Source organism: Oncorhynchus mykiss, chromosome 7 (genome assembly GCF_013265735.2).
Source record: "Oncorhynchus mykiss isolate Arlee chromosome 7, USDA_OmykA_1.1, whole genome shotgun sequence".
Classification (NCBI taxonomy): Eukaryota; Metazoa; Chordata; class Actinopteri; order Salmoniformes; family Salmonidae; genus Oncorhynchus; species Oncorhynchus mykiss.
In genome coordinates, this window is record NC_048571.1 from 12,469,771 (window position 1) to 12,485,990 (window position 16,220).

At 42.2% G+C, this 16,220-nt stretch overlaps 2 protein-coding genes across 8 annotated transcripts in view; one reads left to right on the plus strand and one right to left on the minus strand.

Annotated features, from left to right (window-relative positions):
• Positions 1-4,369, plus strand: part of LOC110528829 (collagen alpha-1(XVIII) chain) — a 73,524-nt gene extending 69,155 nt beyond the window's left edge. For all 6 annotated transcript variants that reach the window (XM_036982580.1, XM_036982581.1, XM_036982576.1 and 3 more), the window contains 6 exons: positions 3-131; positions 240-272; positions 405-1,040; positions 1,171-1,368; positions 1,487-1,602; positions 1,787-4,369. In XM_036982580.1, coding sequence (XP_036838475.1) covers positions 3-131; positions 240-272; positions 405-1,040; positions 1,171-1,368; positions 1,487-1,602; positions 1,787-2,000 — 1,326 coding nt within the window. In that variant the 3' untranslated portion in view covers positions 2,001-4,369. The remainder of the gene's footprint in view (positions 1-2; positions 132-239; positions 273-404; positions 1,041-1,170; positions 1,369-1,486; positions 1,603-1,786) is intronic.
• A 127-nt stretch (positions 4,370-4,496) lies between these two features.
• On the minus strand, positions 4,497-15,751 carry LOC110528833 (reduced folate transporter). 2 transcript variants are annotated; one of them, XM_021610967.2, is made up of 6 exons: positions 15,615-15,751; positions 14,153-14,819; positions 10,577-11,378; positions 9,449-9,641; positions 9,129-9,270; positions 4,497-9,014 (listed from the first exon to the last, which is right to left on the minus strand). In XM_021610967.2, the coding sequence occupies exons 2-6, from the start codon at positions 14,423-14,425 to the stop codon at positions 8,811-8,813; spliced, it is 1,614 nt and encodes a 537-aa protein (XP_021466642.2). In that variant the 5' UTR covers positions 14,426-14,819; positions 15,615-15,751; the 3' UTR covers positions 4,497-8,810. The 2 variants fall into 2 exon arrangements, with proteins under 2 accessions (XP_021466642.2, XP_021466643.2); XM_021610968.2 differs by having other exon boundaries at positions 14,153-15,706.
• Between the last annotated feature and the right edge of the window lie 469 nt (positions 15,752-16,220).

The window sequence follows — 16,220 nt, forward strand, 5'->3', positions numbered from 1 at the left end:
AGGTGATGGTGCTGAGGTCATATGACACGATGACAGCCACGGCCAGACGACAGGCAGAGGGGACGCTGGTGTATCTGGTCGACCAAACAGACTTTTACATCAGAGTACGAGATGGTTTCCGGCAAATCCAGGTGCAGTGTTTACCGGTGTAATGGATGCAAGCCACTATATTTATCAAATACAACACCTTCATCCTTTGTTAATGTTTACATGATTAACTTGGAAGTTTTACCTTTCAGCTTGGACCATACATAGCTTTACCCCCTGACCAGGTAAGTCGTTGGAAATGTGCACTTGAGAAATGCTGACAAACTATTGTGACAGTGAAGGAATCACTTAATGAAGTTATTAATCACATTAGTGAATCTTATTGACATGACTTCTCTGCCTGTATCCATCTGAAGGGTAATGAGGTAGCAGCTGTCGACCCTCCTCCAGTGGTCTACTACCAGCCAGACCATCCCTCTAACACGGCCACAGAGCAACCCCCCAGACAGCTAGACCCCCACCAGCCACAGCCTGAGGGACAACACCCTGTTCACCCCGACCCACGTTACCCGACTCACCCGGATCCACGCTACCCAGCCCAGCCTGATCCACGCTACCCAGCCCAGCCTGATCCACGCTACCCAACCCAGCCTGATCCACGCTACCCAGCCCAGACGGATCCACGCTACCCAGCCCAGCCTGATCCACGCTACCCAGCCCAGCCAGATCCACGCTACCCAGCCCAGACGGATCCACGCTATCCAGCCCAGCCAGATCCACGCTACCCCTCACATTCAGACCCTAGATACCCCTCACACCCCGACCCACGCTACCCCTCACATTCAGACCCTAGATACCCCTCACACACTGATCCACGGTACCCCAGTTATACAGACCACCAGCACAACCCTGACCCTGTTCAGCCGGTCCAGCCCCAGCCAGCCCCTGTCCCACAGAACCCAGTTTACTCAGACACCCGCTACCCTGTAACCCCACAACGCAGACCCAGACCTCCTGAGACCCCCAGCCACCAACACACGTCAGGCCCAAGCGTGAGTAGCCAGTGATTTAAATGTCATAAATGTAATCTAAAAACATGCCACTGCTGAAATACTTCTGGTTGTGGATGTGATGGGAAGCACGTTTTTAAAAGCAGACTTTTCTTCTTCGTTCCTTCTGCAGATTCACCTGGTCGCCCTGAACGCCCCCCAGGGGGGTAACATGCGGGGTATCAGAGGGGCAGACTTCCTGTGTTTCAACCAGGCTCGGGCCATCGGGCTGAAGGGAACCTTCCGGGCTTTCCTCTCCTCCAAGCTCCAGGACCTTTACAGCATCGTCCGCAAGTCAGACAGAGATCGCATGCCCATCGTCAACCTAAAGGTACTATCGGCTAAGACTGAGATGCATTTTCAGCTTCATTCAGAATCCCAGTATCATTCCATATCATTTAAGTAATTGGCAGCAACTGTCCCTAACCATTTGTCTGTCCCCTCTATAGGATGAGGTCCTGTTTGACAGTTGGGAGGCCATCTTCAGTGACTCAGAGGGCAGAGTGAAGGACAATGTACCCATCTACTCCTTCGATGGCAAAGACATTTTCACAGACGGCACATGGTGATAAACTACACTTCTACATATCACTCACTATACACAAAATATCAAAACCTCTTTTTACAACACCCATAAGGAGGCATTGATAAGTTATGTAAAGTTAACAGCTGAGAAAGTGAATGGAAGCAAAAATATGATGATTCATTCCTTCATCTCGTTCTCTCCCTTATTCCCTCTCCTCACCCAGGCCAGACAAGATGATATGGCACGGTTCGACCAGCAGGGGGCACGGCCAGGTGGATAACTACTGTGAGACGTGGCGTATAGGGGAGCGTGCGCTGACGGGCATGGCCTCCTCTCTACAAGAGGGCCAGCTCCTCCAACAGAGAACCAGCAGCTGTCACAGCTCCTACGCCGTGCTCTGCATCGAGAACAGCTACATCGGACAATTCAAGAGATAGGACTGACCGACCAAACGCACACACACACTACAGCCAGATCAAGAGATAAGCCTAATGAAATACCCACACAAACACATCAGCCAATCCAGGAGGCCTAACAAAACGTAAGTACCAGTGGAGGCTGGTGACTTAAAAAACGAGGATGGTAGACCCAGGGTATAGGCGCGGAGCGCACGGAGACAACAAAGTGTGTTTCAAAAATCGTCAAATACTAATTATTTTAACCTAAAGCATTTAATAAAGACATTTATAGTACACTATTATGGGGAATGGGAATGAGAGGGCTACTTACAGTGTTGGAAAGGGACCACAGCAGTGATTGAATGAGGGTATGAGGCATGAGTTGAGGTGTTCAGAGGCTTGACCAGTGCAGGACAGGATTTGCCTAGAAAGACAAACAATAACACAACACACTACACAGTTAGACAAAAGAGCTCAGAATGAGTTAGTCTAAGCAAAGAGTAAAATTATTGATGTGTAATAATGTGATTGTGTTTGACTCTTCAAAAATGAACGAGAGAAAATTGATAGGGGGACTTACAGAGCTTGGAGAGGAAACATTCAATGTGGATGAGCGGGCACATGAGACATGGCTTCAGTTCATGTCAGGAGATAGTTGACAATGGTAGTGGAGTGGTCATAACCTCTTAATCAGTGAACAGGAGGGGACATACCTGTAAATACAAATAGCAGATACATTCCATTACTTCTATGAAGTTAAACTCAAGACATCTCAAAATTCACTAAGTCAAACACAGACGGCTAGCTACTGAAGTTAGCGAGGCTAACTTTTAAAAATGTTAAATCAATTGCACTAACTGGACATAAAAATGAAGTTCTAAAACCAAGAAAACTATAATATACCTCTTCTGTCTCCTGTCATTTGAAAAAAAAACAAATTTGGATTAAATAAAATCCCCAAAATGCTCAACTATCATTGTTCACTCTTAATCTCTATCTGACAATGTCACCAAGTTTCAAAACACATAGAATCCCCATAATGCTCTGTGGCACAATCCCAATAAAACACACTATTTGTTCTCTGATCATAAAAGCTTTGATCTGTTGGAGGACTTCCTCCGGAAGTGGTCATAATTACCATGTATGTCTACGGAAGGGGGTGAGGCCTACGAGCCTCCTAGGTTTTGTATTGAAGTCAGAGGAGGATGGAAGCTAGCTGTCCTCCAGCTACACCATGGTGCTACCCCAGACAGTGCTGTTGAAGTTACTGTAGACCATCATTGCAAAACAGTGTATTTTAATCAATTATTTGGTGACATATGAATATATTTAGTATAGTTTTATCTAAAAAGTATAACTTGAATGTTTCTAATGTTTACATTTTTATGAAATTTCACCGAAGATGGTCCTTCCCTTCCTCCTCTGAGGAGCCTCCACTGGTACACACACACACACACACACAACGGTGCTTTGTATATAACGGCTATATTCCCCTTCTCCAATACACTCAGTCCAGCTGGCCAAATAGGACCACATGTCCATAATATGGGGTTGATCAAGAACAGCGACAACCAGGCTAAGAGATGGACCCCCCCTATACCCCAATCCACCCCCCTTTATACACTGATCGCAGCTGACCAAACAGCCCACCCCGACCCCCTGCACATACGTCTAAATCACTGTTCTGTAAACACCTCAACACTGGGGTTTTCAGTAGAGGTTGTATTCATTCCACTTCTCCTTTCACTGTCCACTTCAGAAAGACATGTTCATTGGGGGTTAGAAGACAGACTATCACAATGTACATTTATTTTTTTGTGGTCTTACCCTCAAAAGCATAATACCTGCATTGTAGAAAGTCTATAGCCTTTTAACAGTTTGCCCTAGAATCAGACCGCACCTACAGATTAAACAGGACACTAATTCTGTTCTCTATGATTCCAACAAGCTAACTGTTGCAGTATTGTATATTAAATGATTATTATCCATTGTTGTAATTTTTTATTAACTTTACATTTTGTTGTAATCAGTACATATAACCAGTTTTTGAAGTACTATCTATAACATTGTCATAAATGTTGGATGGTTTTATTTTGCTAGCGGACATCAAAAGAGAACAGGATATTTAAAATGTTTTGATATCAAAAGGAGTATTTATTTTGCGATTAACATTTTTTTTAAGTAGTTTTAACATTCACACTTTTCAGTAATTGACTCCATGGATCTATGTATTGACAGAGGAAGAGATGAGCCTGGGCCAAGAATCATGACATTTTGTATCAAAAATCTAATTACTATGTTTTTGTTTTGCAATGTCCTTTTGCGTTTCAAAATTCTCAAAAAGTGCTCTTAAGTGTTTTTCATGTCTATGCACTGTGATAGAAATTAAATAAGGCTTTTAATCCAAAGACGAAAGCAATGCAGCTCACTGAATTAACCGGTGTATGACCCTGGTGAGGAGTTTCCTGAGGTGACATGTACTGTGCCATTTCTCTCAATGTCATCAATGTTTATTGCAAACAAACAAATGCTACATTGTTTTTCCAAACTGATTTATTTGTAAATCAAAAATAAAATGTTGACATAAGTCTGTTTTTTTACAGCAACAAAATAGGTTCACAGTCATTCACCCAAAGTGTATATATATTCAGCATTGATTGAAGTCAGTGTGACAATAATAAACATGAACAATTCTGACAGTTAACGTTACAAATCTTATCCTATACTGAACTCGTTGGCTAGTATACTGCACGGCCTATAGACCATAAGGTGCAATTAATCTCATACCTTTGTATTTGTTTACGAGGCCATATGACCATGTAAAAATCATTGTATACTCTACAACCTCATCACTATATGCTGAAACCTACCTTGAGATATGACCTTTTAAATCAATTAGAGAATAGTGCAAAGTTCAAGTTGCATATCTCGTGTTCCGGACCCATTATACATAGCATTCTCAAGTTAAGTGCTTGTATTGTTCACACACATCTTTTATCCACCCTACATGTAATTAATAGACACTCAACTACTATAGTCTATATTCTGACATGATTTCTCAGTTTTGTAGTAAGATGGTCCTAAGATTACTCAAGGGGACCGGAATTCAGCAAACCACTTCCTATGCACAGCAATTCAATTAAAGGCAACTTCAATTTAAAAAAATGGGTAGGTATAATCTGCATTTATGGGCGTACTTTAAGTATGGTATAAACACATTCAGAATGTAAAGGGTACACCAGATATGAGTTCCTCGAGTTGTCAGATTCCAAAGAATAAACATATAGGCCTAAAATATATTTACATTTTTCAACTTCATTATTTCCTCAGTGACAAACATTTAAGAAAACACAATTTTACTCTTACGCACACAGATAAATAAATTGTTCCATTAAAACAGTAGTTCCCAAACTGGGATGGGATGCAGAAAAGAGAACGGACCTATACATTTTTCAATAATAGCCTATAATATTTGAGAATTTACAATCAACAAAATAAAAGCTAGACAATCAGGCCTCCACTGATGTTGTTGGTGCATAAGAACACCAACCATGTCAAAATGCATAGAATTGAAGGAAATTTGTTTTAAAATTGCAAAAATGTTATTTCAGCTCCATGGCAGGATGTGGAATTGCAGGGGATTAGCTTTGAAACTGCAAAATATTGTGTCCACTGCCAAGATCATATTCATGCTTTGGTCTGTGTGTGTGTTTTTTTTTACCACTCAACCCTTATGGTGGGTGGAGACTCAAAACACAGCTCAATTGGTGGGCCACGAAGCAAAAACTTTGTGAGAACCCCTGCATTTAAACAATACAAAATAGCTCATTTGAAAATAACATGCAGAATAAAGGTCTGCCAGCTCATTGCTAAATCCTCCAACTCATTTGCAGTAGTTCATAACAACTTTACTCCAGTTTACACATTCACATTCATGTGGGCTTCCTATTAGAAAAGATGACAATGAACGGATGATTAGCACTGCTGGGGGAGAAAAGACAAATCTGCATGAAAACATTTAAACAAAAATAGGGGAGAGTGGGGTAAGTTGAGCCAAAGAGGTAAATTGAGCCACCCTTGTTTCTAGGAAACTATACATAAAATGTTATAATTTGACCAAATATCTAGGAAGAGGTCATCATTTCATGGAGTCTGAAGGAAGAAACCATTTGGAAAAAGCTAAGTAAAAAAATATATATAAAAAATAAAATAAAAGATTTTCACCAAGTCAAATTCCTTTCTGTTATAGAGGTTTCATGATGCTTGTATCTAAAGCAAAGTAGATAACTTTAAGATTATTCTATACACCAGCATGAAAGTGCTTTATTGTATGTGTGTGTGCTAATATAATCAAAATGTTTGCCTTGGGGTAAAAGTTGAACCAATGGCAAGTTGAGCAAATTGAAGTGTTTTCATTCCAGGCACAATGCAAGGCATTATCGCTGGGATATGAGATAACAGGACCTGGCCAATGTTTAAAAATATATATATAAAACTACAAAGTGTTTGAACCTAAGTACTGAACGTAAAAAATGGCTCAACTTACCCCACTCTCCCGTAAGCAAAACTATACACAAAATGATCGCTAAAACACTTCCTGACACAAGGTGCATTGAATTACTCACTGGCAACAAGCATAACTTGTTCCCAACTGGCCTACCTGGTTAAATAAAGGTGACATTTAAAAAATAAAAGTCCACTGATATGGTTAGTTTGAAGGCCCTAAAACAATTGGCATCTGCTTTGTTCACAAGCAATCGCTGATTAAACCTAAGACAGTGGGAGTGTAGTGAACATACACACGAAGGGCTTCATTTAGAAAATCTTTTCACTCTTCAAATAAAAATATTCAGGAAGATTCAGCAGCCCCAAAATGCATCCTGTCATGTGTCTACTTAATCTAAAGCAATGCTAATGTGATCACATAGTAATCATGATCCTGTGGGGCACACCTCTCTCACTGGAGGACTTCTGTACAGCTAACAATAGACACACAGATTCAAAAATATGGTTTTCGCTAATCAATACAATTGCAGCAACTGTCGAGAATTCCTAATGATCGCAAACAGTGAATCATTTGCTGAATATAAACAGGCTATTGTTCCATCAGTAGAAGAAGTAGTCCAGTAGAATTAGACTGTTTCTGTAGATCATTTCCTATTGGTCCCCTCTACTTGAAATTATTATTTTCTCAGTCAGAGTTACGAAAACAAACGTGCTTCAACATTATCAGGGAACATATGATTACCCTGTATTTGGAAACCTCTGAACATAATCAACAGTGGATAACACCATTTGGGATGTTTCTGGGATAAGAAGAGCAAAGCAGCCACTACATAGTACATGTCAACAGTCTCTCTGAGAACATTAGGCTGACAACTAGGCCCAAACTCTGACTATTAAAAACAAAACACTGTTTGAGTGAGAAGTAGGGATTGGTCTAAAGCCGAAAAATAAAATTCCTTAAATTGACCTACGCCAGTAGCTATATGCTGGTCTATTGTACTTCGAAACAATGTTGAGGCAGGTTGCTTAGGATGTAAACCTTCCCAAACAGCCTAATTCATTCTGTTAGAGGTGCTCCCGCAATAATGTGATTTGTACCGCATACAAGGTCATGTATTGCTACTTACAAGCAGTGGTGTAAAGTACTTAAAAATACTTAAGAAGTATCTGTACTTTACTATTTATATTTTTGACAAATTTTACGTCACTACATTCCTAAAGAAAATAATGTACATTTTACTCCGTACATTTTCCCTGACACCCAAAAGTACTCGTTACATTTTGAATGCTTAGCAGGACAGAAAAATTGTCAAATTCACACTTATCAAGAGAACAACCCTGGTCATCTCTACTGCCTCTGATCTGGCAGACTCACTAAACACAAATGATGTCTCAGTGTTGGAGTGTCCCCCTGGCTACTGATGAAGAAAAAATGCAATTGTGACATCTGGTTTGCTTAATAAGTAATTTGAAATCATTTATACTCTTACTTTTTAATACTTAAGTTTATTTAAAACCAAATACTTTTAGACTTTTACTTGAGTCATTTCTATGAAGGTATCTTTACTTTAAAGTATGACAAGTTGGTACTTTTCCCACCGCTGCTTACAAGACCATTAGGGTTGATCGAGTGAGCTTTTTATATTATCTTGTAGTAATGTAGGTGGGCCCTGCCTGTAATTCTTTAAAAACATTGAGAAAAAAATATGTATTCCATAATAACATCCTTTTGGTGAACTGAATACACGTTGGATATAACGGATAAGGCACTAAGGGCTGAGAACAGTGACTGTTCACTAACACTGGTAAACTACACTCCCCCAACACATCCAACGAAGTGTCACGAGGTCTCGACTCACCTCTAAGTCTCATCTGTCCTTGTGCAGTCGTGTGGAAACCGTAGCGAGAGATTCCCAGACCGTTTAGACAACTCAATGTTAGTGTAAGGGGTTTAGGTGTTGATGTAAAGATGACAATGTTCAAGGGATAGTTGAGGATTTTGGCAAGGAGACCCTTTATCTACTTCCACACAGTCAGATGAACTCATGGATAGCATTTGTATGTCTCTGCATCCAGTATGAAGGAAGTTAGAGGTAGTTTCGCGATCCAATGCCAACTAGCGTTAGCTAGCGCAATGACATGAAGTCTACATGAACAACTTGCATGCTAGCTGTTCCGATAGACTTCCAGTCATTACGCTAATGGTAGTTAGCAATTTGGCTAACGCTAGGTAGCAAATTCCTTCAAACTGCATGCAGATACATAAAAATAGTCTCCACGAGTTAATCTGACTCTGGGGAAGTAGATAAAGGGCTTCATTGCCAACATTCTGGAATATCCCTTTCAGGCCTTCACGTTGTTCCCATTGGACAGAGGTTCCGTCTCCGAGGGGTTTGATGGTACGGGACATAGCTCAGTGGGCGTGGCCTGGTCGGTGTCCCCTCCACCTCCTGCCGATTGGTTCCTGTAGTGGCGAATGATGACCCAGGCAGCACAGCCCAGGTAGATAACTGTCAGCAAGGCAAAGTAGAAGAAGTAGACCAGGAACTATTGGAGAACAGAACAGCACTCATTAGAAAACATATGGTGTTCCCATATGGGTGACGTCAGCTTGCAGGAAGTCGTCTGAGCGTGGTCGTAATCAGAGTGTGTGTGACTGACCTGGGAGTGTACGTCTAGTCCCAGACCCTTCTTGTCAGAGACGATGAGGGTGATGATGGTCTTCAGAACGGTCGCCAGGAAAGTGTTGACCCCAAACACCAGGGCACACAGCTCCTTGGTGAGCGACGAGGCGATCTGGAAACTACAAACACCACAACAGGATAGTCAGCAGATTAAATGTACAGCCTAAAGTAAGAAAGACGTGACAGTTCTATTTGACAATGCATTCATACACTGTACACGTCTGAACATGAAAATCCCCAAAATCCCATTATATGTATACAACAACGTTAAATAAAAGTAGACCTAAGGAAACGTACATGGCGATAGGCACGAGGAACTGGTAGAAACCCTTGAAGAGGGAGTAGGCCACATAGCAGACCCAGATGTTGCTGGTGGTCCCCATGAGGAGCAGCAGGCCAGCCTGCAGAGCCGTGATGATGCCAATCACCAGCTCAGACCACAGGTTCCAGCGGATCTTCACGAAGCCCGCTGCAAACGACGTGATCGCACCTGGGACAGAGTAAACGGGGTAGAGTTAGTCGAAGAAGATAAGCTGATTAAGTTAATGACTGAGTAGGTGATTAAGACTTGGGGAACTTCATTTAATAAATGCTGTGTGTGGACTCAGGGTCACAGTTTGACATTATCATATCAAGGCAAACAGAGGAGATTGCTGGTTCAGTAAGCCTTTATGTTATTATTATGCATCAATAAAAATAATTCTACTAAATGACTATGGGGAGCAGCACATTGTCTGGCGTCATCTCCCTGTGTGATCAACATCTAAACCATTGTCATCTTCCACACCTTTCAACAGAACGTGACTGTTTAGTCTACTATTGTCTCACCACATTCTACTTCATGGGAATTCCTCTTTCTAGATTGATGGGCTTTGTATGTCTCCTGTCCTTGTCAGCTGTTTAGGTCATGTAATTTCAGTCATAATTAAATAATTGGAGAGGGGTCAGTCTAAAACAGTGTTTCCCAACGCCAGTCCCCCCAACGGTGCACATTTTTGTTGTGGCCCCGGACAAGCACACCTGATTCTACTTGTTAACTATTCATCAACTATTGAATCAGGCGAGTTAGCCTGGGGCTACAACAACGTGTTGTTGGGGGTACTGGAGGACTGGAGATGGGAAACCCTGGTCTAAGACAAACTTATTGACCTGACTTTACGTGACGCCGGAGAACTCATTTGACTGAGAAAATATGTACCTTGAAGCATGTTGCCATGGTTCTCTCACTACTACCACTGCCACCTGCTGTAGGGGTGTTAATATTTTGTAGGAATCATTGACTTGGAGAACACAGGCTCCAACCCTGTCAGACAGTAAAGACCCAGGTGAATGCTACATATTTGTTATTAAAACACTTGTATACCTGGCTTTGGAGGGCCTTTGTACCCAGACTAAAACTAAAACCTAGGGAAATGGATCCCTCACCCAGTAGTGTGGAGACAGCCTCCACCCCTCCGTTGTAGACGTGTTTGTTCTCAATGGCGGGGTACACCTTGTTCCACAGGACATGGACGTACAACAGCACCAGGTAGTAGCCAGCGGAGTTGAACACCCACCACAGGCTCCACAGTCTCAGGCTGGGCCTCCGCGGCACGTTCCTCAGCTCCTTCAGCATCTGAATAAACACTGAGTCCCTCCAGGAGGAACCAGAGCTGAGAGGGGCCAGGGAGGGTGTGTCACCTGAACCCAAGCCCGCTTCGCCCTGCTTCATCCTGGCCAGCTCCGACTGGGCGGCAGCCTGCTCCTGGAGGTTCCTCTGGGCAGCGTGGTGGGCCCTGTTGAAGAACAGGGACCTCTTGGGCCAGGGCAGGCAGCAGGAGAGCACCAGGCCGAAGGACACCAAGGCCAAGGAGACAGCACTGAGCATGGCGAAGGAGAGCCTGCCCACGGATATCAGCACCTGGCCCAGCACCGAGCTAGCAAACACCCCCATGAGGACGCAAGAGCGCGAGTAGCTGGCCACACGTTGGTAGAGCTCTGGGGTGACCAGGGAGAATATGTAGGAGGAGTAAGCCACGCGTGCTGCCATGGTGATACCGTAGAAGAACTCCATGAACTGCATCTCTAAGAGGGAGGAGCCCAGGAGGAGGAGGAGCCAGATGGCCACGTGGCTGAGGCTGGAGAGGACCAGGACGGGCTTGTAACGCAGGACGTCTGTCAGGAGGAAGACTGGCACCAGCACCGCCATGTAGGAGTAGGACAGGATCGGGTTGATCTCATTGGTCACCTGGAGGAAGAGAATGGCGGGTATGAGAGGGGGAGACCACATAGAAGAGACAGAGGACTCAGTGGAATCCAGTTCTCCTTGTAAAAAGTTGCAAAAACCTTCACTGATCACCTTCATTTGAACTAATGCTACATTGTAGGCAAGGACACCTTCCAATGAGTCTGCAGACGTCAGGCCATTAGGTTCATTAGTTGATACTGAGCCAGACAAGCCTACAGTAACCAATCAGAAAAAGAGACTGCCCTAATTTGTAGGAATGTGAACTTTGACCATACTGAGGAGGGGTTACTGCACTCACACTGTGATAGCCTTATTACAGTTCAGTGGGTTCCATGACTAAGGAACACTGGTTCAATTATTTTAGGATTGGGCGGTTGTAGTTCAAGCTCCTAGTATAAATTCAGATGGAACACGTGTCAGCTGATATAGCTTATCCTGTTAGATCTACCCCCCCCTTTTTTGAAAATTCTGTTAAAAATCGCGCAACTTTTCAGCGTCCTGCTACTCATGCCAGGAATATAGTATATGCATATGATTAGTATGTGTGGATAGAAAACACTCTGAAGTTTATAAAACTGGTTAAATCACGGCTGTGACTATAACAGAGCGTGTGTTTCATTGAAAAACGCAAGAAAAACTGCTCTCTGAAAGCAAAAAATAATTTCCATAAGTCACTTCCACCAGTTGTTAAAGGAGAACAGAATTTAATGGGAATTTGCCTGCACCGTCTACAAATTCCGCACGATGGCGCCATTGTACTAATTTTCAATCGAATTAATTGTTGGAAAATCCATCTGTCTGACCCCAAGTTCTCCAGTCTTCACCCGGATGCAGTTCAGAGAGAGATCAGATTGCATTGTTTTTGAAGTGAGGACCTATTGAAGAGACATCGCCCTGTAATCGTTTTGATAGATTATAAACGTTTACTAATACCTAAAGTTGGATTACAAAAGGATTTCGAAGTGTTTTGTGAAAGTTTATCGTCGACTTTTTTAATTTTAAAAAATTACGCAGCGTTTAAAAACGATGAATTTTTCTGAATGACACTACTTCTATACAAAGCTATTTTGGGTATATATGGACCGATTTAAACGAAAAAAAGACCCAATAGTGATGTTTATGGGGCATATAGGAGTGCCAAGAAAGAAGCTCGTCTAAGGTAATGAATGTTTTATATTTTATTTCTGCGTTTTGGGTAGCGCCGTCTATCGCAAAATCTGTTGTTTACGTGTCGAGCTGGCATTTTGGGGGGTGCATGCTATCAGATAATAGCTTCTGATGCTTTCGCCGAAAAGCATTTTAAAAATCTGACTTGCTGGCTAGGTTCACAACGAGTGTAGCTTTAATTTAATACCCTGCTTGTGAATTTTGATCAAGGTTTGAGTTTTAACGAGTACATTTAGCATTTAGCGTAGCGCATTTGCATTTCCAGGTGCCTACTTGGGACATGTGCGTCTCAAGTAGATTCAAGAAGTTATATCAGGGTTGTCATTCTACGTGACATACAAGGCTATAGCCTCCAGCGCAGGACATTGCCTTTCATATCCCTCAAAATCAATTGGGCCTCAGGTTGAACTGACATGCCCTGGCCTTTAAATATATATATATATATATAATTTTATGTTTTACATTTAACCTTTATTTAACTAGGCAAGTCAGTTAAATAAAGGTTCAATAAAAAAATAAAAAATAAAAATTCAGTAGAAGACCGATAGCAATAGTTGACACGACTAACAATATACTTGTTTACTAAGCAAGAGTGAAGATAAGTTTCTCAATCCTTCCTACTAGTGCTCCAAAATTATTGAATTCACATAGTAATCAAAATACTAACGTGCAATATCCATATCGCAAGAGATCCATATCGCAAGAGATCCATATTGCAAGAGATCCATATTGCAAGAGATCCATATCGCAAGAGATCCATATCGCAAGAGATCCATATTGCAAGAGATCCATATTGCAAGAGATCCATATTGCACGAGATTCATTATGCATGCAATATTTTGAAACGTGTAATGGACGTTTTTATAGTTTCCGCCATTGTTTTCTCCTCTTGCGGCTGCTTCCCACCAAGCGGTGCAGTTCCTCCTCCTTGCTGTTAGATTCACTGTAAGTTCGCATGCTATTCTGTTAGGTCAATGCAGTCAACTAATCGTTCCAAACAAGAACGATGCCGCTTTCCACTTTGGTTCTTAATAGCGATGGGGGACCAAATCTAAACAGTTACATATCGGGATATTATTTGTGACTATATATATCATATATATCATACCACTGACAATATCACCCCCCCCCCAATGACTGATCAAAACTAATTTTCTCATGGCTCTCTCTTGTCCCTCTGCAGCAGACATATGGTGAGCAATATGTTTGGAACATCGAATCGCAATGAAATCACAGTATCGAATTGCAATACATATCGTATCGGCACCTAGGTATCGTGATAATATTGTATTGTGAGGTCCCTGGCAATTCCCAACCCTACTTTGTAATATAAGTTATTCCATTTCTATGATTCCAACAATTCACCCAAGTATTTTGATCTTTAACATCAAATTGCAACATTTGGTAAGATGTTTTTTTTTCTCAACTCAATTATTCGCCCACATTGTGCAGCCCTACCTCCTACACATCTACCCACCCTTAAAAACTGTGGTCAACTTAAGAGACACACACACACGGATAGTTGCACACACAAACTGCACTCTCACGCAAAACACACCACACCAACATTCCAAACTGTTATAGGGGGATGACTGTGCATCACTGACCTGTTCCCTGGTGAAGTTCTTCTCCATGCTGAGCAGGTTTGGTGTTATAAAGGGCTCCCCAGGCTTCAGCTGCACCATAAACCCATAGAAACACAGGAACACCACCGACAACTCCCAGGTCCGGGCGGTCTTGGTCTGGCCGTCTGAGGGGTCCTCAGGTGGGGGAAGAGCCATCTCAGGGTCAGGCTCTCCAGGGGAGGTCTCCTTCAGGTCCAGTTCAGCCTCTTCCTCCACAGCCCTGTCCCCACTCACCATAGCGTCTTTGCCCACCATGGTAGTGGCCTGACAGTGGACACTGGGGTCCCAAGTCTACCTCTGACTGTATCAAATTACTAAGTGGTATTGCTATAGTGAAGAGGCTTGCTATAGGATTTTTCATAGAAACCAGAGAGTAGGGCCTAAACCACCAATTCAGATGTTCTAAGCAGACAATGAGTAGAGATTCCTGTTAGCACTCTTCCCTTACAAGTTCCACAAAGGATCCAGTGTTAAACATTAGAGGGGGTGAGAGGGAAACCTTTCACAATGACGAACATGGAGTTAAAGTGCTACCTGCAGCCATTTTCATACTCTATGTATGAGAGAAGGTTAACCTTTGCTCCATTCCATGGATTAACAATGATTGAAAGCAAGCTAGTTTACAGCTGGACCTCTGGTCTGTGTGAACCTGTAAAATACAATAATGTTTGCAAATAGTCACTCAAAGTTTGTTTTCTGACAGAGTGCTTTATTCTTAATTATTTTGTGGGATGGTGCTCAACCAAACTCCCTATGTCCAAAGCTGTCCTTTCCCATCAAATCACACGTATTATAGTAACAACCATGGTAAACAACAACCCTAACAGATCTGAGCTGTCAGGTAACGAGTATTATTTGGGTGCAGTCAATGTATGATAACTTTGTTGTTCTCTGTTGGACTGATTTATTAACTTGGGGTTGACACACTCCAAAGAAACGAACGACTTGTGTAACGTTTACCATGGTTAGAAAGCTTTGTAATTGCAATGCTGCATGCGTGAGACCAGACATAGTTACTTTAAAAAGTATTCGCTAAAACAGGGGTGCAACTTCTGCACGCATGGCTGGCACGAGCCATATTCAATGTTAGCTAACTAGTTACGTTAGCTAACCAGATTCCAGTCTGGAATACCTAACGTTAGTTAGCTAAAGGTAGCTAAGCTTGTCTGGAAGAGGTAGGAGCTTATTTTAATAAACCCCTTGCTAGTGAACAATGTCAGAGAGCTAGCTACAGCTAAAATCAAATAGCCTATACAATTTAGCTAACTGCCTACAGTAGCTGACACTATCTAGCTAACGTTAGCTCCATCATGCGAGTTAATATTATCTTATTGCAGGGAACATTGGTGAACTTGTTAGCTAGCTGAAGTTGACACCAATAATTGGGTTTTAAACAATGTACATACAACTTTGTACATTGACAAGGAAAGTAGGTAAAACCTACCTCTAAATTCTTCCCCGACTGAACTCGTGTGCGCGCTGTTGCTCAGTTGAATGCATTTCAGAGTAACTGAGTCTGTGAGATTTTGCAAGGAACTATGGGGGCTGTAGTTTCTGTTGATTGACCGGAGATAATCCAAAGTGCACCTTAAAAGGTATTTATCAATTAACATTAGTATATCACTCAATGATCAATACTTTTACATGTTTAAATATCAATGGCCAATAGGCTACATAATGTATTCCAACATATTAGGACATAATATCACATGAACATTTAACGAATAAAGACAAACACCCTACACAAAACATAGAGCATTCTACTGAGCACGCAACTGAACATTGCCCCATGGATAATCATTGGACGTGACCGTGGCGCGCGCTGTGAAATGAGGGAGCTCTATTTTCCTGGTTGAACCGAGAAATGGCGCCCTCATGTCATCTGGGGAAGGCTAGGAGGAAGGAGGGCCCTTTTCAAATCAAACAGCAATCTGCCCCCTCGGCCAATCGTCCCGAAACATACAACATCTCTTTTCCATAAAAATACATGTTTGAATGTTCAAACTAGTTTTAATTGGAAGGCAGATAAAGCGTTTTTATCGCAATCACG

Excerpts from the sequence above, each read along its gene's own strand:
- LOC110528833 (XM_021610967.2), bottom strand. The coding sequence starts at position 14,425 with ATGGTGGGCAAAGACGCTATGGTGAGTGGGGACAGGGCTGTGGAGGAA. Across the intron at positions 9,271-9,448 it reads TTCCTCGTGCCTATCGCCAT|TTTCCAGATCGCCTCGTCGC; the intron begins GTACGTTTCCTT and ends TGGTGTTTGTAG. Across the intron at positions 9,015-9,128 it reads GACTAGACGTACACTCCCAG|TTCCTGGTCTACTTCTTCTA; the intron begins GTCAGTCACACA and ends GTTCTCCAATAG.